A 27,521-nucleotide genomic window follows, 5' to 3' on the forward strand; every position below is an offset into this window, starting at 1 on the left:
AGCGCTGGCAGTAGGCGGGCCCTGGCTTCCTGCAGCAATAAGAAAAAGAACCGAGGAGAAGGCGCACATAGAGCGCCCGCAGCCGCTTTCTGTTGTCCGTCCTGCGGGAGATACCGCCTCATGACGGGACCTCCATGCTGACTGACCGCAGGACATGGGAGTCCTCGAAATTACTGACCAGGTGAGAGGCGCAGTGGCGGCCATTGTGCAGCGTCGTGTAGGCCGGGCTGTAGTTTGCGGCCTAGCTGCGCTGCAGGCCTGTGTGTGCGGTGAGGCCTGCACTGCACGGTGAGCTATGAGGCCGCCCCGGCTGCCACTCCCGGCGCTCAGATGTCGGTGCAGGCCCGCCCGGCTGTCCCGCCTTGGTTGTGCGTTTCGCTCCCCCCGGTTGAAGGAAACAACCGCCGTACCGCTGTTTGTGTACACGTCCCTGGCCGTGTAGTTACATCATCTGTCACATTAACCCTTCCGTGGCTGCCCGGCCTGAGTCATCCGCCGTGCCTGTCAGCTCTTACATGGTGACCACAAGTGATGGCTGTCATGGCCGAGCTGGTTTCCTCCCGTCTCCTCTTGTGATGTGCTCAGAGACATCTGCAGAGGGTCACATCCCTGTGGTGGAAGCCCAGCATGGAGTCCTGCCCTCTGTCTGGGAAAGCTGGGTAACCTGCCATTATGAGCCACAGCACAGCTCCCACAGGGGTTGTTGCCCAGTTTCCATAGTGACATGGCTGCTCTACACTTCTGTATGGAATTAGAACAGGACACTGCATAACACAATGGCCTTTCAGGAGGCTAGGAAAGCTGGGTTATGGTGATTATTGGCAATGGGGAGCAGGAGAGAATAGCTGGGGGTGGGTAGCTCTGTAGAAGGGACGTCTGTTTGTTGTGGATGCCAGAAGTGTTATAAAGGACAGAATAAGCAGAGGTATCACCTGTCTGAGCCCCCCACCCCCGCTGATCCTGTGCTCTCTGTTTACAAGCTGCTAGTGATGACTTGTTGTTTGTCATGTGACTGCTGCGGCCAATCAGTGGCCACATGCCGTTCGCTGTCAACTCCTGTCTTACTGCAGCCCGGGTTAGACAAAACCAGCAAAACCCATCTAATGCACCAAACAATAGAGATCAACTCAAAGTAAATGTGCAACAAACTATACAACGTTGTTTAATATAACAATTGTGCTTAACCATTACTGAGCATCCAACATACTATTGTGATGGCAGAGTGGAGGCCATAACCACTGAGTATCTTATGGTTACAGAATATCTGGTTCTAATACTTGTCATCAGAGTCTACTCTGATGGCGGCTGTTTAGTGTCCATGCCCCTCTACCTCCTGTCCCAGCCAATAACCCTTCTCGTACATTTAGATGCCAAAACAGTTCCCTTGGCTACCAGGCCTGTGACCAGCCTCAATAGTTACAATGATTCAACCATAGGTGTATGTCTATGGGACAAGCGATATAATGTTCACAGGTTCAAAAAAAACCATACTTTTTTAAATTATAAAAATTCAAATAGTCCCCCATCCGATAAGACCTAAAAATAAAAACAAATTGGCAGCTGCTGCATCCAAAAAATACCTGAACAATAAAAATATTTCTCCTTTATGGCAAACACCATTTTATTTTAGTTATAAATAAATATATATATATATATATATATATATATATATAATTTTAATTTTTAAAATATTTATTTTTTTAAAAAGTGATCAAATAAAATAAAAACTGCATCTGCAAAAAAAAAAAAAAAATCTCCTTTGGTTAGATTTGAACCTGCGTTGGAGACTTCGCTGAAGATCCCACTTAAAATTGGTAGAGACAAAAGTTACACAAGGAGGACTTTTCTCTCAGTATAGTCTATGGGGTCCACTTTTTAAGCAGACGGAGACCCAAACACTAGTGTAAACCTAACGTTACATCGCTCCAGTCACAGAAATGTAAAAAAAAATACAGATGTCAGAATATGGCTAACATGGTAGATTTATTTTTTTACAGTTTTCAAAAAGATATTTAAAAAAAAATATATATATACATGTTTGGTATCGCTATGATATATAAGGAAATTGTAATTTTTTTTTTACCACACAGTGAACGCTATAAGAACAAATCTGTTTGCTTCAGTAACTATTTCACTTTGGCTTTTTCATGTGATAGTTATATGTCTGGTGCTAAATATCTGATGTAATGGTTTGATTGACTTTTTCTTAAGTAGTTGGTTACTGAATGTTGGTGAGAGTACATTTATTACCGTGTGGGGGGTGGGGGCGCGTGTCTGCTGTTCGTGAGGCTAAGTGTCACCTTTATGCTAATTTTGCTGCAGACCTTTTGGTCTGCTGGTTATTAGAAAGGTGACGTAGAACGAAACATGAGCTACTTGTGACCTCAAATAAAAACCGCTGTGAATAACCTTTTACATAAGCCCGGCCTTATGCCTGGTTCACATCTGCATTTGGTAATCCATTCAGGGAGTCAGAATGGACTACCTCCCCTGAACGCACTGGCAAGTGGTGTGCAGTGAAAGCACACGGACCCCATAGACTATAATGGGGTCTGTGTGCTTTCCACGCGCTGGCCGTATGAATTATGCGGACTTGAAGGTAGATCACAAAGTACTTTTCTGTCCACATGTTCTGTGCGGAGAGCACACGGACCCCATTATAGTCTATGGCAGGGATGGGCAATTAATTTTCCCATGGGGCCACATGAGAAATTGTAACGGTTCTAGAGGGCCATGCATGCTGTGGCAAATTTAGCTCCACCCACTTCTCCGCTGACTCCACCCATTCTCAATAATTTTTTCATGTGCCCCACAAAGTAAAATCCTCCTACAGTCACCCTAACATTATACACCCCCACATTGTTTCCCTCCAAATGTCCCACAGTATTAAGTCCCTCTCCTGGTGCCCCAGTGTAAACCAGCAGACACTAGAGGGGACATTAAAGGGGTATTCCTATGACGCTTGTTCACTAACCTGCAGGCTGTTGTGCTCTCTTCACTTCCTGCTTTTCTCGGCACATAGGTGGGCGGGGTTTCACTTGCACGGGATTGGTTGTAAATGAATTACAACAGTGTGAAGCTGATGTAGCAGAGCTGGATTTGAGTCAGTTTGCATTACATACAGAGGTAAGGGACTCCTTATTTCAGCCCTTATCAGCCAAATTCAATTAAACCGACTAATAAGAGCTCAGAAATCCCAGAGCTCTCACCTCCCCTATCTGTGTCATTTAAGTAGCATCTCAAACAGCTCAGAGCTTCTCCCAGCCCCTCCCTCCCTCTCTGAGAGCAGGCAGCTACATCACTTGACAAATGAGCAGATAATCCCAAGCACCATAGAAACGAAGTGTAAACAATGAAGTGAATAAATTAAGATAGCGGCCAAACAAAGCAGTTTTGATAAAGCAATGCATTTAGGAAAAGCCTTAAATCCACATAAACTAGCATTATAGATAGCATCCTTGTGATGGGACAACCCCTTTAAACTGGGGGCAACTAGAGGCAGACATGTCCCCCTCCAGCTACCCCCCCCCATGGTTTAATATCCTCCAGCTGCCCCAATTTAATGTCACCCTCCATCTGCCCCCTAGTTTAATGTCCCCCTCCATGTGCATTCAGTTTAACTGCTCCCTACATGTGCCTCTAGTTCCCCCGTCTTGCTCACACATGCTGTCTCTTTTCTCTTTATCATCTAGCAGCCTCCATTGCCCGCAGCTTGCAGCAAGCGCACAGTCCCGTGTGGCTCCACCCACCAACGAGTCTTAGTCTATCCTGGTGATAGGCTGTGATGACATCATCACAGGTCCTTGAAAAAACTTCCACTAGCTTTGCGGGCCAGATAGAAGCAGTCAGAGGGCCGGATGTGGCCCGCGGGCCGTACATTGCCCAGGTCTAGTCTATGGGGTCCATGTACTTTCACTGCATGCTGCTTGCAAATGCGTTTGATAGTCCGTTCGGGGAGGTCCCCATGCGGACTACCCTGAATTGATTACTGACGGAGATGTGAACTAGGCCTTATTGACTTGAGTTTTGCTTACAATACAGGAAGTGAGAAGCAAACACTGCACCATCCTGGCTGAAAGGCTGACATGGGAAAACCCCTTAAATGCTGCAAAGTAGTTCCCCCTCCCCACATAATATTAAATGTTTTACAGAAGTCCCCCTCCATCACACAGTAGTAAATGCTCCACAGAGGTCCCCTACACAGTTCACACACCAATATACTTACCTGAAGAGCCGCCGGGCGTCCTTCTCCTGTTGACCGTGCGCGCTGATGACGTGCGTCATTGCGCCGGAGCACAGGTCACACTCTGCAGTCAGTGTAGGCTGCGGTCGGACAATCTGCGGCCTACACTGACAGCTTTCAGCTGGATGTGCATTTGCACATCACTAGCTTGATACTGATTTTCCTGTGGACAGACTCCCTTTTAAAAGTTACATGATCTAGAACTATTGTGACTAACTGCTACGACTACTAACTGCCCATGTTAGTTAGGAGTGGACTCTTTACACTCATGTCAGTAGCACTAAGGGCTCCTTCACATCTGCGCCCGGTCTCCGTTCTGCAGGTTTCTGTTTCCTGCACAAAACAGGGACGGAAACCTGCTGGCATGTTTCAATCCCATTCATTTGAATGGGCTTTAAAAGTCTCCGGCCGTGAGCGCCGGTGAGCGTTTTATGCTCTCTGTGGCTAAACCGTTTTTTTTTAAACCGGACACAGAGTCGGACATGCAGTACTCTGTGTCCGGTTTAAAAAAAAACTGTTTCGCCGCGGGGAGCATAAAACGCTCACTGGCACTCTCAGCCGGACTCTGCATGACAGGTTTCCGTCTTCTGCATGCAGAAGACGGAAATCTGAAATTGAAGTTCAGGCGCTGGTGTGAACCCAGCGTCAGCCATTTTCTGGCATAAGTGTGCTGTATCTTTGGCACACATCTGCTGTACAGTGGGCAGAGTGGAGAGGAGACCAGGACATACAAGAGCAGAATCTTAAGAAGTCTTCCCTGATGCAGTTTTTACTAATGGATCTGATTTTCACACTGTAGGGCAAATTTGTGTTTACCAGTAACATCCTCTGGCCATGTTAGCACAATAGGCTCTAGCACATGCAGTGCCAACAGTCTGCAGCATGCTGTTCTGCAAGCCAATGTTGTGCAAAAAACAATGTAAATTTTCTTTTTTCTCCTGTGGCTCATCTGTGGGATTCTCTGCCCTCTACAGCTTTCATACAGTACTTTTGAGCTTGTAGAGTTCAAATCTGCATGAGGTCAAGTTTTGTTTTGCCGACTGCTCTTTCCAGCATTTTTACTGACTTTTTTAGGCTAATGCCCCACATTGCGGAAACGCAGCTTTTCTCGTTACAGATTTTGTTGCCTTGTTTTTTTGAGCCAAAGCCAGGAATGGATCGAGCAGATGGTAGAAATATAAGAATTTGCTAGGTATTTTCCATTCCTCTTGTAGCCATTCTTGGCTTTGGCTCAAAAAAACCAACTCTGCAACAAAAAAAAGCTGCGTTTCTGCAATGTGGGACCTCAACCTAAGTGTGTGGGTTTGTTTTTTTCCAAAAACTGCTCCTGCTAGATGTTAGCTTTAATTCAGTGGGGAGTTATAAAGATCATTCACATTTGCACCTGAAATATTGTCAGTTCAATTCTGTAGTATTTGGGAGTTCCAAGCATCATAACGGACTGTGCAGATGGCGGAGTCCAGTCCAGGCACTAGGGACACACGCACACAGACTATTTTCCGTGGATGGGACTCTGTTGTGTGCCACGGCCTTTACTCTGTGGACCTTTAGCAGAGTTGCTGATATCCTAAATAGCCGGTGTATATTGATCGATAGATATTATATATGGGTTTGTTTTCAGCATTCTAATTTCATTTTCTTTTTTACATCATAAGGCTACAATGATCATAGTATTATTTCTCAGATGTTTGTACCATTAAAATGTTACTCCCCTCGGTCATCAGCGGCCGTCCTACAGAACTGAATGGAGTGGTGGTCAAGCATGTGCATTACTACTCTAGATTCATATGGGGTGACCCCTTCTCACTTCAAAATTTATTGCAGGAAAAATGCAAAAACATAACTTGCAATGAAACTACATGAAGGGTTCTTGTGCCATCACTTCTGTTCTTGTAGGACTTTCGACAGCGGTGATTCTTAGGGGGTGCTCACACTACCATTGGATGTCTGTTATGATTTTTTTTTTTTTTCAGGTCCCTATCATGATGGACATTAACTGATGTTAATGTGTCTGTTTTTCTAACTAATCTATGTAATGTCAGGTGCTTAGCTGTGTATGGCTAGCTGCTGAACCTTTATCAATCAGATATTTATGGCTTATCCTAAAAATTGGCCATAAAAAAAAAAATTGAGGAAGTTCCTTTTAACTTTACACTTACTGTGATAAATAAGTTTCATCTCTTTCTTTTAGCATCCACTGGTCCAAGCAATATTCAATCGCAACCTAGAAGAAGTACAGTTACTGTTGAGCCAAAAGGAAAATGTCAACGCTTTGGTAAGTAGCAAAAAGTTCTTCTAATGTGCTTTTTTTGTTTGACTTTTTTAAAAAACAAACAAACCTATAATTGCAGTAGCTAAAATGTTCCCTATGTCCAGGAGTGATGAAGTCCCATTTATAATCCATGTGACTACTGTGTCATTTGCCTTCGTCGTCACGTGCAGTTTTTTATCTTTGTTGAGGCCTGGGATTGGCTGCAGTTCTATGTGACTGAAGAACAGGGCTTAATCCTTTTAAAGAGAATCTTTCACCACTAACTCAAGTTCTACGCACAGCTTGACCAATTGTGGCACAGTTGGGATTTTTCTCTAGTCTCCACTGTTCTTGAGCAATTAATACTGTTAGTTTTTGTGCTTGTTATGCGATTTAGTTTCTGTACTGTCAGGTATGAGCAGTCAGGGGTTGTGATTCTCAGCTCTGACACCGGCTGCCTCTGGAGCTCTGACTTGTGCTCCCAGTCTGACACTGCCCTTCTGACATTAGAGATCTTATATAGCATATCAGGCACCAAAAATAACTGCGCTTCTTAGCATCTTACTCCTTTAGGATGTGTAGTTGCTGCCACATATTACTGTCAATGTTCTGCAATGTGGATAATGGCCCAATGACTTTTCCAGGTTAATCCTATGTTGTTACATGCGTACAAGCATGTCATCAATGGGTGGAAAGAGTCCTTCTATGTTTGTGATAATGTATCAGCAAAGTCAATTACCACTGCTTTTTAGCAGAGCTAATGTCTAATGAATAATCGTGACATGACAGATGCAGACAGAAGACGGAGCACCTTTCTTTCTAACAGAAGGAAAAGTCCAGCATGTAGGTCTTTCTCCCCCCCCCCCTTCTATTAAGTAAGCAAACATGATGGTAGACTACATCTATCATTTTGGTTACTTTAGTCACAGGGAACAGACACATACAGAGGGCTATCCGCCTGCATCTGTTATGCTACTACTGTTAATGTCATTGTGACGACAGTGGACACTGGTAACTGTAATATGAACACAAGCTTTACACACAAGCAAGTTTTGTTGTGTGTTTGTGGGGTTTTTTTTTTTTTTTTGTTTTTTTTAATTTCTTCTGTTGAAATTTTTCTAAATGTCATCCACTGTTTTCACAGGACCAAGAGAGACGCACTCCCCTGCATGCTGCTGCCTACTTAGGGGACATCCCTGTTATGGAACTATTAATACAGTCAGGTAAGTTATGCCGTAAAAATTGAGATGGCTTCTAATTTCATTTAAGTTAGAAGTGATTTATAGTAAATGAAAGAATTTTGTCCAGGAAAGGGTTGCATGTATTTTCTTGCTGTCTGCATGACAGTTTCGACTAAACATCCTGACTTACAAAAATGGCATTCACGTGCAGTAATTTATTTATTTTTTTTTCTCCCACTTACTTTAGGTGCTAATGTTAATGCAAAAGACTCAGTCTGGCTTACTCCCTTGCACCGAGCTGCAGCTGCACGAAATGAGGTACGTTCTCTTGTAGTGCCCTTTCAGAATTCGTAAGTTCCAACCACCTACTTATCCTCATCTCAATCCCATTAGAGATCTTCTGGAAAAAAAAAATAGCTCTTAAAGGGGTTGTCTAGAATTTTTTATATTTATTTATTTTATGGCCCATAAATGTATGATCAGTGGGGGTAGACATGCAGCTCTCGCAGTGATCAGCTGTATAAGAGTTGCATTTGATGCCCATATTATGCATCATATGAGGCTGGAAGTAGTTGACTCAGTGGCGCTAAGCTATAGTACTGGCATCTACACAGACTGGATTGTGTATAGTACAAGTGTCGGAAGCGGCCCCTTATAGTTGTTCATTGGGACATTATATTACAGTGTCACAAATCAAATTCATTGTACTCCATATCAAAGAGGTTGCACTTGAAGATGCCCCCAGTCTCTGTCGCATTATGGCACATGGACGTACCCAGAGTGCCTTCCATTCAAACCTATATTTTAAGGAAGAACGTCCGTCGCCTGCCTTGAAATGTTTCTACAAACTTAATGATCACCTTACACTTAGAGGAGCTGCTGATCAAAAGGGAGTTGACTTGATAACTACAATAACTATATGTATAGCTTTCTTCTTGGTGTGTGTCTTAGCAGGTTGTGCATGTATGTATCTAACATGGATTTATTAATTTGACACTTGCACAATGATTTTGTTTTCTAGAGGGCGGTCTCTCTTCTTGTAAAGCACTCTGCTGATGTCAGTGCTCGGGACAAGAACTGGCAAACTCCACTACATGCTGCAGCTGCTAACAGAGCAACAAAGTGTGCGGAAACCTTAATAGCAGCACTGAAAAATGTCAATATAGCAGATCGGACAGGACGCACTGTACTTCACCATGCTGTGCTCAGTGGCAGTGTAGAGGTATGCTTTCACCAAGCGCCACAGGAACGGTTTGAAAGAGTTGTTGATTTTCTTTGTGCTTGCACGTTGGAAAGTTTAAGCAGAATGAGTGTCTGATAGAAGCGTCATGATGGTGTAATGTGGATGAGGGCTTTGGAGTTTATCATTCTAGCTTTGTAAAACTCAAAAAGCAACTCTTTGGTGTTTATGCAATGTTGGCATTAAAGAAGCCTGGGCTGTACAGTTACAGCTAGCTGCTGAAAAGCTGTAGTACTCAGGTAATTCATTTGTATTTTGCAGATTGTTGTAATGCTTTTAAACAGAAGGGCACACCACAGCATTTCTGATAAAAAGGATCGGCACCCTATCATGTATTCGTCTTATCTTGGTAAGTACAATGGTTTCTGGCTATGTTGGTTATTCTTTATTTACAAGTTTGGGGATCACTTGCTGATAGGTGGGTGTCCAGCTATTGGGATTCCCACTGATCTTGAGAGCTTGGGCTGAATAAAGCAGCAGATTGAACATGTACACTGCTGCTCCATTCACTATCTGTGGAACTATCTCACAGTCTCATTGAAAATGAATTGAGCTCTGATCCCTATACACATATAGACTGTCACAGAATCTTGGATGTAAATAACACATGGGTATGCTTTTAAAAAGTTGAGACCTGTGAAATATATAGTCCTTTTCATTAGCACTTTAAGGGAAGGCAAGATATTTATATGGTAATTCTTTATTATTAAGTCAAAATTGACTGTGGTAGATGCAGTACAAGCATCCATAAGTGGTAAACTGAACAGTGACCATGTTGGATTATTTGCCATGTTGATGTATTTTTATCACTGTTAAACATTGAGGGTTGCATTGTGGTAATCCTGACGTTTTACCATGATTTATGCTTGACGTCTTGTGTCTATAGCATCCAAGTGATGAAGTCCATTAAAGAGGTTCTGTCCCCTGATATGTTTCTTAGTAAATAATTGGAGGCACCATGAAATAATTTTAAAAAAGACTTCCTTAGACCTGTGTAATGCCATTCCTTTGTTATTCGGTCTAGAAATGACCTGGGTGATACCAGTTTGGGGAGGGGGGGGGGTGTTTCTATGTTCTGACACACCCCTTTACAGAGCAGAATGGTCACATCCAGTTGTAGGATGTATAGCAGAGGAATTGTCACATGTACAGTTCTGAAGAGATGCTTCTGACGTATTTTACATTCAGCACAAGTAGTTACGAAAAAGACATGTTGTTAGGGACAAGAAGTTGTCTTTTACGTGGCATTGTTTATTTGTTTAGGACACCTGGAGATTACAAAGCTGCTTATATCTTGGGGAGCTGATGCAATGTCAAAGGATAAGAATGGTTATACTCCTCTTCATGCAGCTGCTTCAACTGGGAGGATAGACATCGTGAAGTATTTGTTAAAGCTTGGTGTGGAGGTAGGAAATGTGTTTTTTGGTTTTTTTTGTTTGTTTTTTCCCTAAATTCTTTATGGACAATTAAACATTTATTCTACAAATTTATAAATTGAGACAATGGGGGTTGTATATGAAGTGCGTTTATACTCACTGCCCACAATTTTTAATTGACCACCAAACCCTCTAAGGCATTTCTCTAAGACATTAATGGAAACCTCTGCTCAAAACACTTTTTTTTTTTTTTTTCTTCTAAACTCTAATTTCTTGATGATAGATTGACGAACCCAATTGCTTTGGAAACACTGCCCTGCACATAGCTTGTTATATGGGTCAAGATGCTGTGGCTAATGAACTTGTCAACTATGGCTCCAATGTCAACCAGCCCAATGATAAAGGCTTCACCCCTCTGCACTTTGCTGCTGTTTCCACGAATGGGGCATTGTGCTTGGAGCTGCTAGTCAACAATGGAGCTGATGTCAATTACCAGGTACATTTGATATTATTATATTGTGTGTGTGTGTGGGGTGGTTTCTTTTCTTGTTTTTTAAAGGACTGGATACGTGAAGAAAATATATGCTTTATATTCTGGTAGGGAAGTAGTGGCAGCTAAAAACTACATGTAAACTATGTGTAAAAGTGGTAATGGCTTATATCCCTTACCCTATTGTTAATTATCCAATTGCTGTGTGTGACACTACTGGGACCCCAGTGGTCATGTAAATGGGGGTTTGAACGTTCTCCTGAGTGCTCAATGTTTAATGAAGCACTAGTGTTCATGGCCAGCTGGAAATCACAGGACCATAGAAGTGAATGAAGCGCTGACTATATATGCTCGCCACTGTACGATTTACATAAGGCATGTAGGGGCACTTTTGGACGCCAATTGTCGTGATCACCAGAGGTTCTAGCAGGCAGACGTTCAGTGATGTGATGCTTACATCGCCTGTCACAGGACACGGAAAGTGTCAATGGTGGAGATATTTAATTACTGTTTGCATCTTGTCTTAAAAATGTCTCCTGACAATACATTGTGTAGGAAGAAAAGAGAGCTTACGCTAGGTTTACACTAGCGTCCGGAGTCTGTTCTGAGCTTTCTGTCTTCTGCATGCAGAAGACTGAAAGCTGTCAGACTGGGTCCGGCCGTGTGCGCCGGTGAGCGTTTGAAAGAGTCCTGCAGGTTTCCGTCTCCTGCTCAGTTTTGTGCAGGAAATGGAAGCCTGCATGAACGGAGACCGGACGCAGATGTGAACAAGCCCTTACTGTATAAAATGTATTTGCTACAGCATTTAATATAAATATAACTACGGTAGATATATTATTTTTACTCATTTATTCTCTTGGAATATTGTGGCTAGGTAGACCCTTAATTCTTACTGTGGTCCACAGTTGAGAATTTGATCCACTCTTATTGTGTGTAATAGGGATTAATGTGTGGTTGTTTTGTTTTCTGCCCAGAGTAAAGAAGGGAAGAGCCCCTTGCACATGGCTGCCATACATGGAAGATTTACACGTTCCCAAATTTTAATTCAGAATGGTAAGTTGCTGCTCATACGTACAACAATCTAGTCCTGGGAGATTGAACTTGCTGACGTCTTTACTTCCATGTTCTCTGCAGGTGGTGAAATTGACTGTGCTGATAAATATGGCAATACTCCTCTGCATGTTGCTGCTAGATATGGGCATGAGCTGCTAATAAGTACATTGATGACCAATGGTGCTGATACTGCAAGGTGAGATCACATAAGAAGTGAACCTTGGAAACCTTCATTGTGTAACATCTGTCTTACTGCTCAGTGCTATAGTAGTCAGTACAACTACAGTTATTGATGGCCAGATGCATGGGAGGAATAGAGTATGACTGCATTAGAAACTTGGTGTTTAGTTGTGGGCCTGTCCTTATGAACTCTCTGTGAAACAGTGTTGAGGTCTGCAAGACACAGTCTTCTAGAGAGCAGACTGGTAACTTGACATGATCAGTTTAATTGTACATTTCCACAGGGAGTAACAGGAACAGTAGAACTTAAGGGGAACCATTGAGGTTGATTTGGGACCCTAAATTACCCACAGGTCCTTTATAGATTGGGGGTTTAATGTCCCAAGTCACCCTGTTTTAAATCCATCCATCCATACATGCAATTGAAAAAAAAAAAACATTTAGACTTGCCTTGAGATGAGTCTGCTGAGCTTGCACAGTTGTTTAGTGAGGTGAGGATGTACACCCCGAACTGCACCAGTGAATAGTACAGCAGCAGGGGGAGCATAAGGCTGGGGCCCCACGGGAGGCTTTTTTTTTTTTTTGTGCTGAAATTTCACACCAAATTCCTCACCATTTTCCTCCGTGTGAATGGACCTTAAGAGCTCGATCGTTGGCCTCAGGGCGAGTAGTAATCATTGTCTGTGTTACAGGCGTGGCGTTCATGGCATGTTTCCCCTGCACTTGGCTGTTCTGTTTGGGTTCTCAGACTGTTGCCGAAAGCTTCTTTCCTCAGGTAAGTAACTTCTCTGAGTAAATCCACTGAAGTAATATCTTAGAATAAATGTGTGGGATCTCTAAACCATATAGTGTATAACCTGTACCCCATATAGGTCAGTTGTACAGCATAGTGGCCTCATTGAGCAATGAACATGTGCTGTCTGCCGGCTTTGATATCAACACACCTGACAACCTCGGGAGGACCTGCCTCCACGCTGCTGCTTCAGGAGGGTAAGTGATCAAGACCATTGCGGACAGTTTTACTCTCCTCAATATCGCAGGAAGCAGTTCTTCAAAGAAGCTCTAAACATTTTTTAGGAATTCACTTGATCTGTCCTTACGATAGTCTGTGGTGGTGCTGGTGGCTGGGCTGAGCTGCAGTTTTAGTCAGAGCATCATGCATGGATGTCAGTGTCTCGTACTGCAGTGACAGAGCTGAAGCGCTAAGATCTTATTTACCTGATAGTGAAAAGCAGCCATTTTCAAAACGAGGGAATGCATTCACCTGTGCATTTTACGACAGAAAAAAAGTCAGTTCAAAAACATGGGCGTGCTATATAGTTTGCCAGTTTTGACGGACACGCAGAGCCAGTTGAAATCAATGAATCCGTTTTTAAAAGATTTTAAACAGATTGGTGTCCGAGTTACATACGTTTGAAATGGATCAGTGGGTAAAATGAATAAAAAAAATAATAATTTCAAACTACTCTTTAAAAATGGACTCAAAACTGATGAAATTCATCCATCAGAAACTGAAGAAGGTTGCAAAATGGCTGTTGAAAACTAGTGGATGAGTCAAAAAATGGCATAGCGTATATTGATGCTCTATACAGGAAATAGACTGTCTGTGTATTTAAAGAGTACCTTTCACTACCTCCAGCAAGTCCAACTCTTCACACCGATTAATAGGCGCTGCTTCACTGATTCTGGCACAGTTGTTATTTTTGCTATTCTTTTTCTAATACTTTGCAGCCAAAAGAAATATAACTGTTTAAAAGCTTCTGCCAGCAATAGTTTGGATGCTGCTACGAGGTGCCAGTTCTCATTTATGAGCTGGCATCATTCTTATTGACCTTTCCGTAATTTCTGTATAAGCAATGCCGCCCCTGCTACCTCTTGTGTCACCCCCTCTACCTCATAGATTGTAAGCTCTTTTGAGCAGGGCCCTCAGTCCCATTGTGTGAAATGACGTTCTTTGTTATGTATGTCTGTATCTGAACCCTATAAATTGTACAGTGCTGCGGAATATGTTGGCGCTATATAAATAAAATGTATTATTATTATTATTATTATATTAATTTTTAGGTGAATTTGGACATGGCTGTGTTGATAAACCTATATTTGATCGTGTGTGTGGTGTTGTATCTTTACAGTCCTCTTTCTATAAACTTTATTACAGAAATGTTGAATGTCTTAATTTGCTGGCAAGCAGTGGCGCTGATCTGATGAGACGAGATAAATTTGGAAGGTAAGCTTAAATATGTTGTGCAATGGCAAAAGTTACACAAACACAACAGAACTCCTCTTAGAGGGGTTTTTACAAATTTTTTTTTTTTTTTTTTTTTTTAAATTAAACGACTGTGAAGATAAACCATCTGCCCTGTACCTGCGACTTCACCCACCTCCTTTATGCCCTCTTTTAACCCCTTCACACCAGTGACCTTCGAGTTTTCATTTTTGTCTCTCTGCCTTCCAAATCCCATAACTTTTTATTTTTCAGCTCAGAGCCTTTTGAGGACATAATGTTTGCTGGATAAATTGTTTTTCATAATGGTACCATTTAGTATTCTGTACAATGTACTGGGAAGCTGGAAAAAAAAAACTCAGAATAGGGCGGAATTGGAGAAAAAAATGCATTTGTGTGACTTACTCTGCAGCCAAAGTGACATGTCACCGGTACGATTCCATGGATGCAAAATGTATCTAATTTTATTTACACTTTAACCCCCGAACAAAAATCTAGAACATTGGAAAAAAAATATCTAATTTTCTAGCTCCAAGCCCTCTTGTGGGACATGTAAAAAGGAAAAAAAAAGTTTAAAATACACAATAATAAACAAATACTAAACAGGTAAAAACATCCACCTTTTAAAAAACAAAACATAATGTACACAAAAAAAACAAACAAACATGTTGGGTATCTCCATGTGCGTACGAGTCCCCGCTATCCAAAAATATTTAGAATGCATGAATATATTTATCCTGCATGGTGAATACCATTAAAAATTTATATATATATTATAATTATTATATTATACTATAATATAAATATAATATAAATTTATTTATAATTTATTTTTTAAAAACACTTTGCTTTCATCAAAGAATAACAGTAAGAAGTGATCAAAAGTCAGTTCTGACATGTCTTTGTCAACAATAGAGTAGTAAAGTTATAGGTATCAAAATACAGTGACTCCAGGCAAATCGCTCACTTTCAAAAACTTACATTGTATTTGTAAAAGTAGTAAAACTTGAAACTGTAATTGTAATGATCGGCTCGACAAAAATGCCATGTCGTTTTTAATGCAAAGTAAATATTGTAAATTTTTTAAAAAAAAAGGTCATAGAATTGTGGGTTATTTCACATGAACTCCCCGAAAGTAAATAAAAGCTAATTAAGGCTAAGGCCCATGGGCCGTAATCGCAGCGCTAAAGTGTTGCGGAAAGAACCGCTGCGTGAACGCATTGTGGTTCTTTCAACCGCACTTTTAAGAGAAAGTTCTGAGTTTTCCTGTGCGGACTTTCTCTTAACGTTATATCTACGGGAAAGCCGCCGGTGTTTCTGTATATATAATTGACATGCTGCAATTTGCACTGTTTTTTTTTCCGCAAAGTGGGCATGGGATGCGCATGAATCCCATCTCCTTTGCTTGCACTGTAAAACGCCGCTGCGGGCAAATCGCGGCGTTTACGTCCCGTGGGGCCCCGGCCTAAAACATTCATTTGGCACCATCTTGGGGTACATTTAAAGTACAACTCATCATGCAAAGAATAAGTGCTCACATAACTGTGTAGACAGAAACTTAAAAAAAAAAAAAAAAAAAAAAAAAAAAAGTTATGAACTTTGGAAGACGGAGGGAAAATATGAAGAGTCGCCGAGCATTAGTGTACAAACTACCCTGCGTCCTTGAAGGGTTAAAACTCTGCTCACTATTTTTTTTTTATTTTTTTTTTTTTTTTCAAACAAAAAAATAAATTGTGGCATTTTCTTTTTTGTACATGTAACATATCACGAAACGTATACCACCACACGAAGTGTGTCCACACAATGAGTGTAATTTATTCTGTTGTTTTTTCTCTTTTGTAGGACACCGCTGCATTATGCTGCTGCCAATGGCAGTTACCAGTGCACAGTGACTCTAGTTACCGCTGGAGCCAGTGTTAATGTGGCAGACTTCAAAGGCTGCACTCCCTTACACTATGCTGCTGCTTCAGATACCTATAGGAGGTGAGTACATAGTCAATATTCTATGACTTCCTAGTTAAGTTTTTAAATTATACTAAGTTATTCCCCATTGATATGGTAGGGAATAAGTTCATGATCAGTGATAGTCCCATCACGTCCCCCCCCCCCCCTCCTTCCCAATGATGGGGTTCAAGTTCTTACGTCCTGGTGGAGCAGAAGCATACGACCTTGAGCTCCATTCATTCTCTATGGGAGCACAGGTGATAGCTGGATATAAACACTCTGCACTCCCATAGAGAATGATTGGAGTGTCTGGGTGTATGCTCTGTCTGTTGCTCCATCTGTAAGTGAAAACCACATCCCTGTTCTTTGGCATCAGTGGGGGTCCCAGTGTTTGGACCCCCACCAGTCATAAAGTTATACCCATCTTAGCAACTAGAAGAGTTGACAATTCTTTGTTTTACAGGGTTCCCCACGCAGGCTCTAAGTCAAACCAGGCAGAGCAGTCCAGGTAATGTACAACTTGTACATTTTGAAGCTTGGTTTGTCTGTGTTTCTTCCCCTTACTTGAACTAAAGACTTGGCCAGACCGGTATAGCAGGGTGCATTCATAATGTGCGGTTGTACTGCATTTTTTGAGGTGTGGTTTTCTTCCACACAGCTAGTACTAAAGCTTCAACATACCATATGAGTATACGCTAAAAATTGAAGGATAACTGTTGACAATCAAGGAAAAGAAATGTGGTGGTGCATCTCATCCCTATTCACTCCAATAGAGCTGAGCTGTAGTAATAGAGCCAACCAGTGGACAGGGGAGGTGCTGTTTCAGTAATGGAGCATTCCTTGTTTTTCTAATCCTATACATCCCCTTCAACCTGTAACTTATAAACCAAGTTCAAAAGGTTTACTGAATTTTATTCTACCTTCTTAGAACAATGGACTCTAATACTGGTAAAGGCAACGAGTCTGAGGAAGAGGATGAGAAAGCATCACTAGAAAAAGAGGCTTTCTTGTAAGTGTTCGTGTTTAATAAGTCACACTCTCATGCACCGATCTGTGTTGCTCTTTTTTTCTTCATACATACAGCTCTCTTTAATCATTTTCTCCTTTGTCAAAAACTTGTTCTTCCTTTCTCCAAACTTTTTTTTTCTCCTTTTGAAATCCACATCTCATACACTAGTTTCCTTATTTTTCAGTAACCTTATTATTTTCTTACAGTGCCTTAGAATTTTTGCTGGACAACAATGCCGACCCTTCACTTCGAGATAAACAGGGTTATGCTGCTGTTCACTATGCAGCTGCTTTTGGCAACAGACAGAACTTGGAACTAGTAAGTGGATCTAGAAATATTTAAAGCGAGTCGTCCTATTCTATTTGACAGAATAAATATAATTTATGGACAAATTCACACTGCAGTAATTTAACTGCATTATTTCCAGCTGAGCCCCAATGAGGTTCTGCTCAAAGTGAATTGATACTCCTCAAGAATCATTTACTGAGCTACAATTCAGCCAGTCATGTGTGCTGTCACTAGTCAAGGAGCAGTACTTGAAATGTTCAGGGGAATAAGATTAGATGGGGTGCCAGTCAAGCAAGAGGATGAATAGCAGACTGTTGTGGGTATGCAAGTCAGAAGAGTGTTTGGATGTTCTTTGCTAGTCATCTGTGTGGCTATATACTGGGTGGAAACCTTCTTATCACCCAATTATTCCCTTGCTGTATGGTAATTGCCTATACAGTATATTTCTTAAAGACATTGATATATTAGCACTTGCCTATTTGTTAACATGTGTGTCTGATCCACAGCTCCTAGAGATGTCATTTAACTGCCTGGAGGATGTGGAAAGCACTGTACCGGTTAGCCCTTTGCACTTAGCAGTAAGTATCTTTATGGCTTTTGGAAGGATAATTCTAAGAAATGCACTTGATGCAGATAAATGCTAAGAACTGGTATTTATAGCACACAATATTAAAATGCAGAATAGATATAGATTTTTGTTTTTATGCATAAACCAGTTTGAAACAAGGAACAATACAACATATTCCTTTCATAAAAGTCTGCGATAAAAAGATTTTCGCTGTATATTATCTTCACATAATGTGGGACTCTTCTATTTATTGGAACATAGTGTAACTATCTTGGCGCAGCCTTGCTTAACCTAACGCTGAAACAAATATATATTATCAGGCCTACAATGGTCACTGCGATGCCCTAAAGACGCTAGCGGAGACGCTGGTAAATCTGGACGTTCGTGATCACAAAGGCCGCACTGCGCTTTACCTCGCCACAGAAAGGGGTTTTACAGAGTGTGTGGAGGTTCTGATGAGCCATGGGGCCTCCCCCCTCATAAAGGACCGCAAGAAGAAATGGACACCATTGCATGTAGCAGGTAGGTATCCTCGGATGACATTCATTTGTTTTATTCTCTTTGGAATGTTTTAGCAAACCTCCTATGAAGAAATATAAAATTGAGCGGGGTAGAGATAATATTTCTGTGGGACTCTTTGAATGGGGGGGGGGGGGCTGGCTTCCTTTTGGACACCTTATCTAAAGCTGCCTGCACAAATTGTGGTAGTGGTGTGGCACTGCCATGATCTGTGCACCAAAACTGCATACAGGTTTTTTACAGCTTCGTGTACAGGTCGCAAAAATTTTTGGATTTGGCAGTAACTTTTTGTTTAATTCACAGCTGGCTCTGGAAACACTGATGTTCTTCATCTGCTGATTGACAGCAATGAGAGACCGGACATTACTGATGTAACGGATGCACGTGGACAGTGAGTTACTTCTTTACCTGCAGTGGTTTTTCTTTGTTCTTGAATTCATAATCTGTTTTACATGACTGGGTAGTTTTTAGTCAATTTATTAAATTTTATCAGTTAGATGATCTGGATATGATCAAAAAATATTCCCTTGTGGTACGTTCACACTAGCATCTGAGGACCAGAGGCATGAACTGCTAAGATAGAGGACCCCAATGGAGCCTGAGGGATTCCATTGACTATAATGGGGAGTCCATTGGGTGTCTGTGGAATGTTTTTTTGTTATTTTTAAAATAATTTGCTGGACAAAGGATTTGGGCTTGCAGAACCTCTTATTTACGGCGATTTTTAGACTGACATTGCGACAGTCATAATCGCATTCAGAATTTTGCTAGCACCCTACTTGCTCAGACCTCACATATCCATCAGGTTTATTATCTCATGCCCTGATCTGTGAGCAGTTTGCATTATACTAGCTGAGAAAAAAAGAAATACAGAAATAATAATTTCTCTAAAGGGTTATCTCTAGGATAGGGGTTAACTTGTAGATATAAAGAAGGGGAGGGTCTGATCTCCGGCACTTCCATGGAACTGAATGGAGTGGTTTGCACACTACTCTACCACCGCGCCATTCAGATCGAATGACAAGTTCCCCCTGTTCTCCTGATCAGTGGCATTTGAACAGTTGGACCCCCACTGATCTGCTAGTTGTTCCCAATCAATTCACAATTCTGGTTAAAGTCAATAATGGTGCTTCTTTGGAATGGCAAATTAATTCATTTTACTAATTCCCACTCTGCCAAAAATGGAGGAAATTATGTTGTCAGCTGCCAGAGGTAGAAGGAGACTGATTCTGTCTAGTTTACTATGGTGTGTAAACACCATAAATTACTTTGGTTTTTAGTATGGAAATTAATCGGGGAATGATCCTTTTTAAACAAATTTTATACATTATATACTTTTATATACTGAAATTATGTTATGTTTGGTTGAATTGCAAGAACCCCCCTTATGCTTGCTGTGATGAATGGACATGTTGACTGTGTTCACCTGCTGCTGGAGAAAGGAGCCACTGTAGATGCTGGAGACAAGAGAGGAAGAACCACACTACACAGAGCGGTGAGCACAGCCTTTTCTGTAACTGCATTTGAAGTTGACTATTGTTGCACAGTTTTTCTTTACATATGCTCATGTGTATTCTGCAGTCAGTAACTGGTTGTGAAGATTGTGTGGGAGCTCTGCTGGACCATGATGCCTTTGTGCTGTGTCGGGATTACAAGGGACGCACACCTATTCACTTTGCTTCAGCTTGCGGCCATGCAACACTAGTGCATGTGTACTTGCAAGCTGCACTCTCTACAGACCCACTGGATGCAGTGGTGGATTACAACGGATACACTCCCATGCACTGGGCTGCTTACAATGGTAAGTATTGAGTAATAAGAAACCAGTCCAAAATGATTTTTCAGATGTGATGTGATTGTGATTTATTTATTTTTGTGTTTTTTTTTTAAAAAAATTGTATTTATTTATTTATACCTTAGGTTTCAAGAAGCACAAAATGCATGTAACCGTTTTGGCTTTTTGTTTTCCAGGGCACGAAGATTGTTTGGAATTGTTACTTGAACACAACCCATTTGCTTACCTCGAAGGAAACCCTTTCACCCCTTTGCACTGTGCAGTGTAAGTGCATTTACTGTGTGTGTTTGGTTTATGTCAAACATGCTTTCAATATGGTTTCTAATATATTCTCTCTTGCAGAATTAACAGCCAAGACGGTACGGCTGAGATGCTTATAACAGCACTGGGTGCCAAGATTGTGAATAGCAGAGATGCCAAAGGAAGGTTTGTATCTGTACAGTGATGCACATATGCTAATCATGTTTTAGGATTTAGACAGTGCATTGTAACCCACACCCCTTTTCCGCTAAGCCACTTCCTTTTTCATCATAGCCCTAACCCTTGCCTAACTAGTCGCAGGATAGGTATAACTAGTCGCAGGATAGGTATAACCTGCTGATCATTGTGGATCCAATTACTGGGCCCTCCACTAGATCTGAGAATGGAGGGCAAGGCATGCATATACACTGCAAATCACATCACTGTCTCTGTGATTGCTCGAGAAGCTGAGTATAGTGCTTGGCTATCTCAGGCATTGCCAGTGAATAAAGTTTTGTACGGACAGGAGAACGGGACCTCCATTCTCATGACTAGTGGTAGTCTCTGTGCTTGGGTCCTCACAGACCACATGTTCCCTATCCTGTGGATACAGAGCAACATTAAACCTTAATACTATGTGTGGCCACCTAACAGGTTCTCACAGCTTTTCAGGTAGGTGTCTTGATACATAAAAATTCCATAGAGAGACTCTGAATAGGATGATATGATGGAGAAATGAGCATCAGTAGGTTAAAAATATTGTGGCTTCATCTGTGCTGCTTATTTGTTTATGGCTAGGACTCCTCTTCATGCTGCAGCCTTTGCTGACAACATGAATGGTTTACAGCTACTGCTGCACCACCAAGCGGAGGTTGATTCCGCTGACCAGGCTGGTCGGACACCACTGATGATAGCAGCAGAAAATGGGAAAACTGAAGCAGTTGGTAAAGTGTAATTTTATAAATATATTTTATTTTTCAGTTATAGAAAATACAATATCTGACTTTGATCTGCTTTTCTGACTACTTGTATTTTCGTCCTAGAGTTCCTGTTGTTTCACATGAAAGCAGATTTAACTGTGATGGACGTTAACAAGAACACTGCTCTTCACCTAGCCTGCAGCAAGGTGCCTAGATTTTCCTATTTCAATCTTGCCAGATGCTAGGATGCTGTGCTTCAACAATGTTATATCTGAACGGTTTTTATCTTAACCTAACAATTTCACTTTGGCCTAGTGTTGTGTTGTGTTTTTTTTTTTTTTTTTTTTTTATTTATTAACCTTTTAACATGAAACCTGTTAAATTTAACCTATTGTCCGATCTGCGGGCATCCATGTTCAGTGCCATGGGTGTGTTTAAAGAGGACCTTTCATGTCCTCAATATGCGGTTTTATATACCAATGAATTCAGTGCATCGCTGGCTTTCCTGGTATGTGCCCTGGGGCTCAGCGTCATCGATGGGCAGTAAGGAATGCCCTCTCTGACAAGCCTATGAGTACTGTCCGAGTCCAATACTATTCTCTATACACTGCCATCCTCACCAGTCTTGACAGATTTACCCCTTAAAGCCCTGACCACCACAGGGGACCTAACTTGAAGGGGTGTAGTCAAAATCAAACCCATAGGTATTTGTAGGGGTTGCATCCAGGGCAATCCACAGGTCACCCTCACTACCCTAAAGCTGGTTAAACATTTTTTTGATGCCCTTTCTAATTCCCTTTTTGCCGATCTGCTTTGTAAATTGATCACCCCAGTTATCTGGTACAAATGAATGAGAAAGAGGAAGGTCATCAGCTGACAGACGTGAGGACAGTTTTGCGCAGGGGGTAAACTGAGTATTTTTTCCCCCATGGCCATAATTCTTTAGTTGCCCAAGGAAAACCCGCATACACTTAGCAGTCACTGTACATCTCAGCCATAGAGCAAGAAGGTAGTTTTATGATACAGTTTGAGCCAAACACAGAAGTGAATCCAAAAAGAAGAAAATTATAAAGGAACGTTTTTTGTATTGAGTCTTCTGTTTGGCTGGATTTGTCATTCCAACCTTACACACCCCATTTGTATTTAAAGCATATCTCCCATTAGTACATGTGAACATAACAAACTTTGTAACATACCGTACATTTTTCAGGTTGAAACACTTTCTACATACACAATGAAGGGAGGGTAGAGGATGAGGCTGCTGCTACAATCTGAGTGAGGCAGCTCTTTTGATGTGCTGTTATACATAGATAGATGGATTATATATATATATATATATATATATATATATATATATATATATATATATATATATATATAATCAGATATATGGGGCAATAAATCAGTTAACCACCACACAATATTCTCCTCCCCCTCCATAGATTTGTGAATTGTTATGGAGATGGGTCCCTAAGTAAACAGTCAGAATGATGATGATGATGATGATGAAACAGAATGAAGCGAATGAGAGATTTCCTTAAGATGTATTACATTATTATATTCAATGTCTATGAACTGCAGTTAAGCTTTTTGCACAAGTCATCATCTAGCGTAGAAAATTGAACTTTGGCCATATTTTTTTTTTTGGTCTGAGAGAGTTGGCTTTCTGGATAAACATTGTCCTTATGGTTTGTACTTTGGAGCCAGAATTGTGTGAATATTGATGTACAATTTCAGTCAAATGAATGTGGTGTGTTCTTGTTTTTTGTAGTGTTTTTTTTTTTTTTTTTTTGTTTGTTTGTTTGGTCAGTTCATATTGGCATTAACGTTTACTATTGACCTGCCCAAGAATGCATATTTATTTGAGTGGGGAGAGGGAGAGCGGCCATAGTCCAGGGACTGCATGTTTCGAAAACCTCATTGCATTGCATTTTAGTAAAAGGATTGTCTGACAGGATGGCTTACTATTTCTAAGCATTACTCCCTTTGTCCAGTTTTGTTGTTGCAGTGCTGATGCTTCCTGGCTCCCTGCTGCTCTCTACTTCCTGCTCCTGAGGTGGCCCCCGCTCTTTTTGTCTGGTGGGCGTTTTCAGTGTGCTGTGTTGGGCAAGTAGAGAACAACAGTGACCAGTAAGCAGCAGAACTAGAATGGTGAAAGATTAGTGAGGCGAGTGATTTTTATTTAACCCATTGTGTCCCCTCTTTATAAGTTTACCCACTGGATATACTCTTTTAATATACATAGTAAAAAATAAAAATCTCCAAGCTAAAACCGAATTTGAATAATTTTTACATGTATTAGTATTTATGTAAAATCTGGAAGCTTCCCACTTGAAAAATGTTCATGCTATTTATACATAATGCTAAGAGATGAGTGAATAGTATTTGATCGAGTAGGTATTCCATCGAATGATCGAATATTGAGGTCTACGCGAATCAAATTTTCGAATATTTCATTACGCTCTCATCTCTACTGTATACATTTTTTTTTTTTTTTTTAATGCCTACATTGTCCTAGTTCCTGTCTCACCTTCCCTGCATAGTTATTGGTGTAATAAAAAAGCGCCAGGGGAGGGGAATCTAATTTATACTGCGTTTACTGCGTGGTATTCAACAGAGTACGAGTATTTCAAATACCGTAGTATTCGATCAAATACCTACTCGATTGAGTACTACTCGCTCATCTCTAATAATGTTAAACTTTACAAATGGATTGGAAATGTTTTATTAATTCTCATCTGGTGTTTGCTCTTTCCAGGGTCATGAAAAGTGTGCTTTGCTGCTTCTAGGGGAGACCCAGGACACTGGCCTTATCAATGCAACAAACAGCATGCTGCAAATGTAAGCCAGTACTCTTCTCTGTATACTTCACATTGCATAAAATAGCTATTATTGCATTACACTGCTGTTTTAGGATTTTATGTGGGGAGCTCAAAGTAGCAAATGCATATGAAAGTAAATTGTCTGAAGTTTAGTGCTGTCCAGTGAGCACTGAATGTTTAATCCTAAATCAGGCATGTGACTGCTATTCTTAGCTGACGTGTAGGTTTCATAGTGTATTCTGTGTGTGATCTGTATTGTGTGCTATTATGTCCATATAGACAAAGGATATACATTATAGAGATTAGAGTGGGGACAAGGCATGTAGCACAAGTCACATGTCATCCAGCTGTAGATACAGTTGTATATAGAGGGAGAGATAGATTGAGAGAGAGGTTAACCTAGCAGTATAATGTCCGGGTATCTTTGTTTGTTTGTTTTTTCACTGCAGTAACAGCCAGACTTAATGGATTTTATATATTCCACCCTTTATCTGCTAATATATCAGCTCACTAAAAGTAATTTTACAACAGTCTGTTGTTTGTGTACCTAGATGATACATTTTCAGGTGAACTAAAGCCCTACACTAGTTTTTATTCCTTCAAATGGTTTAGATTTTTTTTTTTTTTGTTAATGTTTCATGATTTATATAGTAGAAAATACATCCCTGTTTCACTTTAGCTGCATATTAACTCTTTCAATCTACTGTACTTTAGTTAGGTCAGGACATGTGAGATTTTATGCTGTAATCTGAGTTATTACATACAAATATAGAATTATAATAATGTGTCCCCTTATTGATGCATACACTGTCTTGTATGTTGTTTTTCTGTTAGGCCGCTCCATATTGCTGCCCGAAATGGGCTTGCATCTGTTGTCCAAGCTTTGCTTACAAGAGGAGCCACCGTTTTGGCTGTGGATGAGGAAGGTGGTGAGACTTGTATTTTTTATTCTATTGTGTTTTGGGGGGGGGAAGTGTTGGGGTTGTGTTGTGATGCCTAACAGGCAATTTCAAGGAATCTATGGGAACTATGGTGTAGTTCTTGGTTTGTTGACTATGGAGTCTCTAAACATTACAACATTCCTACCTGTCAGTTCTTAGCCTATTGCCGCAGCTCAACAAACATAAGGCTCATACCAACATAATCATAATGGTGGCTCCTGAGGTTCTGCTTAGTCTGGCCTTCATCAGAGTGGGATAAATCACAGCCTTGTCTGAAGAAACTGCCAGATTCCTATTAAACATTAAGGAGCACAAGCCATTAAGGGTAAGTTCACACAGGGTTTTTTGGACCACCTTGGGTTCCGATCCAAAAACCGGGTAGCCGCGACTGAAAGCCAATGCACTGCAGCGGCATCCAGCCACGCACTCTGTTCCGGATTAGACCCAATAAATAGGCCTAGTCCAGAGGAGGGAGTGTCCTCCGGGAGCCGAAAGAAACGGCTCCCGGAAAAAAAGAGCTGAGCGGCTAACATTGATATAAATGGGAGCCGTCTTTTTGGTCAGGGTTTTGAGGCAGATGCAGCCTCAAAACCCTGACCAAAAAAACCCTGTGTAAACTTGCCCTTTAGGCGGAGAGGTTGTAGTGGAGGCCTACCCTTCATAACTCCAGCAACAAGGCCAAACCTAGAATGCCATAGATACTGCTGTGTGACAAATTTAAAACATCCAGCCATTCAGCATTGGTCTTTTAGTGAAAAACCGATTGCATGCACTGGTTGAATGTTTAGAAGCACTTCTCTACAGTACAGTATTACATGTTGTGCCCTTCCTTGTACTACATGTACTGTATCTTAACTGTACTAAGATAAAATGATTCTTTTGAACACCAGGTTGAGGGCTGCAATGTATATACTGTACTGGACCTTGAAGCTCTTGATAATGAGATTTAATTATGTTAGCTGTGGTTTTATTTTCTGGTGAATTACTGTTTGACTTTTTTGGTGTTTTTTTTTGTTTTTGTTTTGTTTTTTTGACAGCAGGTCACACCCCAGCCTTGGCCTGTGCTCCCAACAAAGACGTAGCAGATTGCTTGGCACTTATCCTATCCACCATGAAGCCTTTCCCACCAAAAGACGCCATCCTTCCCTTCAGCTTCAACCTCCTGAACAACTGCGGTATTTCTGCCAAGACTGCCCTCCCTAACGGTGGTAGCTGTCCCTACACAAAGGATCGGCATAGTTCCATTGCCATGGATGGCTGCTACTCCGAGTAGCTCCTCCCGCCTTGCGGGTTACCCAAAACCTTACTATAATTTATTTAGGTTTATATGTATAGGGCACTTTAAAGGAGAACAAGACACATCAGTTGCAGAGGTAACAACTGGGCCTGGGCTTTTTTCCTCTGTTCACCTGCTCTCTTGAGCTGTCCTGGCTTGCACTGAAGCTTATGTAGTATTGTACCTTCTTTGTATTTGGGAAAGAGCCCAGGTCAGGTGGAATGGAGTCTGCTGATGGGGCACAGTTTTAATATGTGGTTCTTTTAATCGGCTACCATTGCTTCCTCACCCACCACCTTTGGTATAAAGCTGAAAGGAAGCCCTCCGTATCCATATTTTTAAAGGTTCACCCTGTGCAATTCATGTCTTTGCTGCTGTAAGATCCTGGAAGCCATTATATAGTTGAAGGGTCACCAGGCCTTAATATGTATTTCAAGGGCATCTTATGATATTTTTATTTTCTTTTATTTGATATGGGGTTACAGGATTAAGTGGCTAAGTAGCACCTTACATTTAATTTCAAGTCACTAGGTCAGTAGCATTCTTCTATCCATTACTCTTCACACTTTTACAGCTGTTGCTAGATGGGTTTTTTTACTGAATGCCTAGCAAAATGTTGAGCACTGCAAACTTGCTTGCTTCTCTCTTTATGCAAATGAGGTGCTACAATTAGCCCACTAATGGGACCCCCCAGATAACATTCCCACTATGCACTGCTGCAAAATCCCCCCTCCCTTCCTTCCTTCCCCAGCTAGGCACTTTAGCGATCCTCTGTTCTAGTGCTTTATTCCTCTTCTGGTCTTCCCATCATCTGACTCCACTAGATGTTGTTCTATCTGCCATGTCATCAGTATTTGAGTTATTTATACTAATCTTTTAATCTTATAGGGGACTGTGATATTTATTTGCAGTCTGTACACCTAGCTCATATAGGCTGCAGATGTTTGTTCCATCTCTTCTT

The 27,521-nt window shown here is 41.2% G+C and overlaps 1 protein-coding gene across 3 annotated transcripts; it reads left to right on the forward strand.

The window, feature by feature from the left end:
• Positions 1-27,521, forward strand: ANKRD52 (ankyrin repeat domain 52). 3 transcript variants are annotated; one of them, XM_075265581.1, is made up of 29 exons: positions 1-181; positions 6,435-6,518; positions 7,639-7,717; positions 7,923-7,993; positions 8,697-8,897; positions 9,177-9,264; positions 10,179-10,321; positions 10,575-10,787; positions 11,756-11,834; positions 11,916-12,030; positions 12,707-12,789; positions 12,887-13,004; positions 14,173-14,241; positions 16,081-16,221; positions 16,646-16,690; positions 17,111-17,191; positions 17,398-17,509; positions 17,986-18,057; positions 18,368-18,569; positions 18,870-18,957; positions 19,944-20,061; positions 20,148-20,367; positions 20,538-20,625; positions 20,704-20,787; positions 21,400-21,545; positions 21,645-21,727; positions 24,280-24,362; positions 25,178-25,272; positions 26,322-27,521. In XM_075265581.1, exons 1-29 carry the CDS (start codon positions 155-157, stop codon positions 26,555-26,557), a joined length of 3,264 nt encoding a protein of 1,087 aa, XP_075121682.1. In that variant the 5' UTR covers positions 1-154; the 3' UTR covers positions 26,558-27,521. The 3 variants fall into 3 exon arrangements, with proteins under 3 accessions (XP_075121682.1, XP_075121683.1, XP_075121684.1); XM_075265582.1 differs by having other exon boundaries at positions 25,178-25,269; XM_075265583.1 differs by having other exon boundaries at positions 25,178-25,269; positions 26,325-27,521.

The sequence above is a fragment of the Leptodactylus fuscus genome, chromosome 2, assembly GCF_031893055.1.
Source record: "Leptodactylus fuscus isolate aLepFus1 chromosome 2, aLepFus1.hap2, whole genome shotgun sequence".
NCBI lineage: Eukaryota > Metazoa > Chordata > Amphibia > Anura > Leptodactylidae > Leptodactylus > Leptodactylus fuscus.

Coding starts and splice junctions, on each gene's coding strand:
- ANKRD52 (XM_075265581.1), top strand. CDS start 155: ATGGGAGTCCTCGAAATTACTGACCAG. Junction 12,031..12,706: donor AATGGTGCTGATACTGCAAG/GTGAGATCACAT, acceptor TCTGTGTTACAG/GCGTGGCGTTCATGGCATGT. Junction 24,363..25,177: donor ACAAACAGCATGCTGCAAAT/GTAAGCCAGTAC, acceptor TTTTTCTGTTAG/GCCGCTCCATATTGCTGCCC.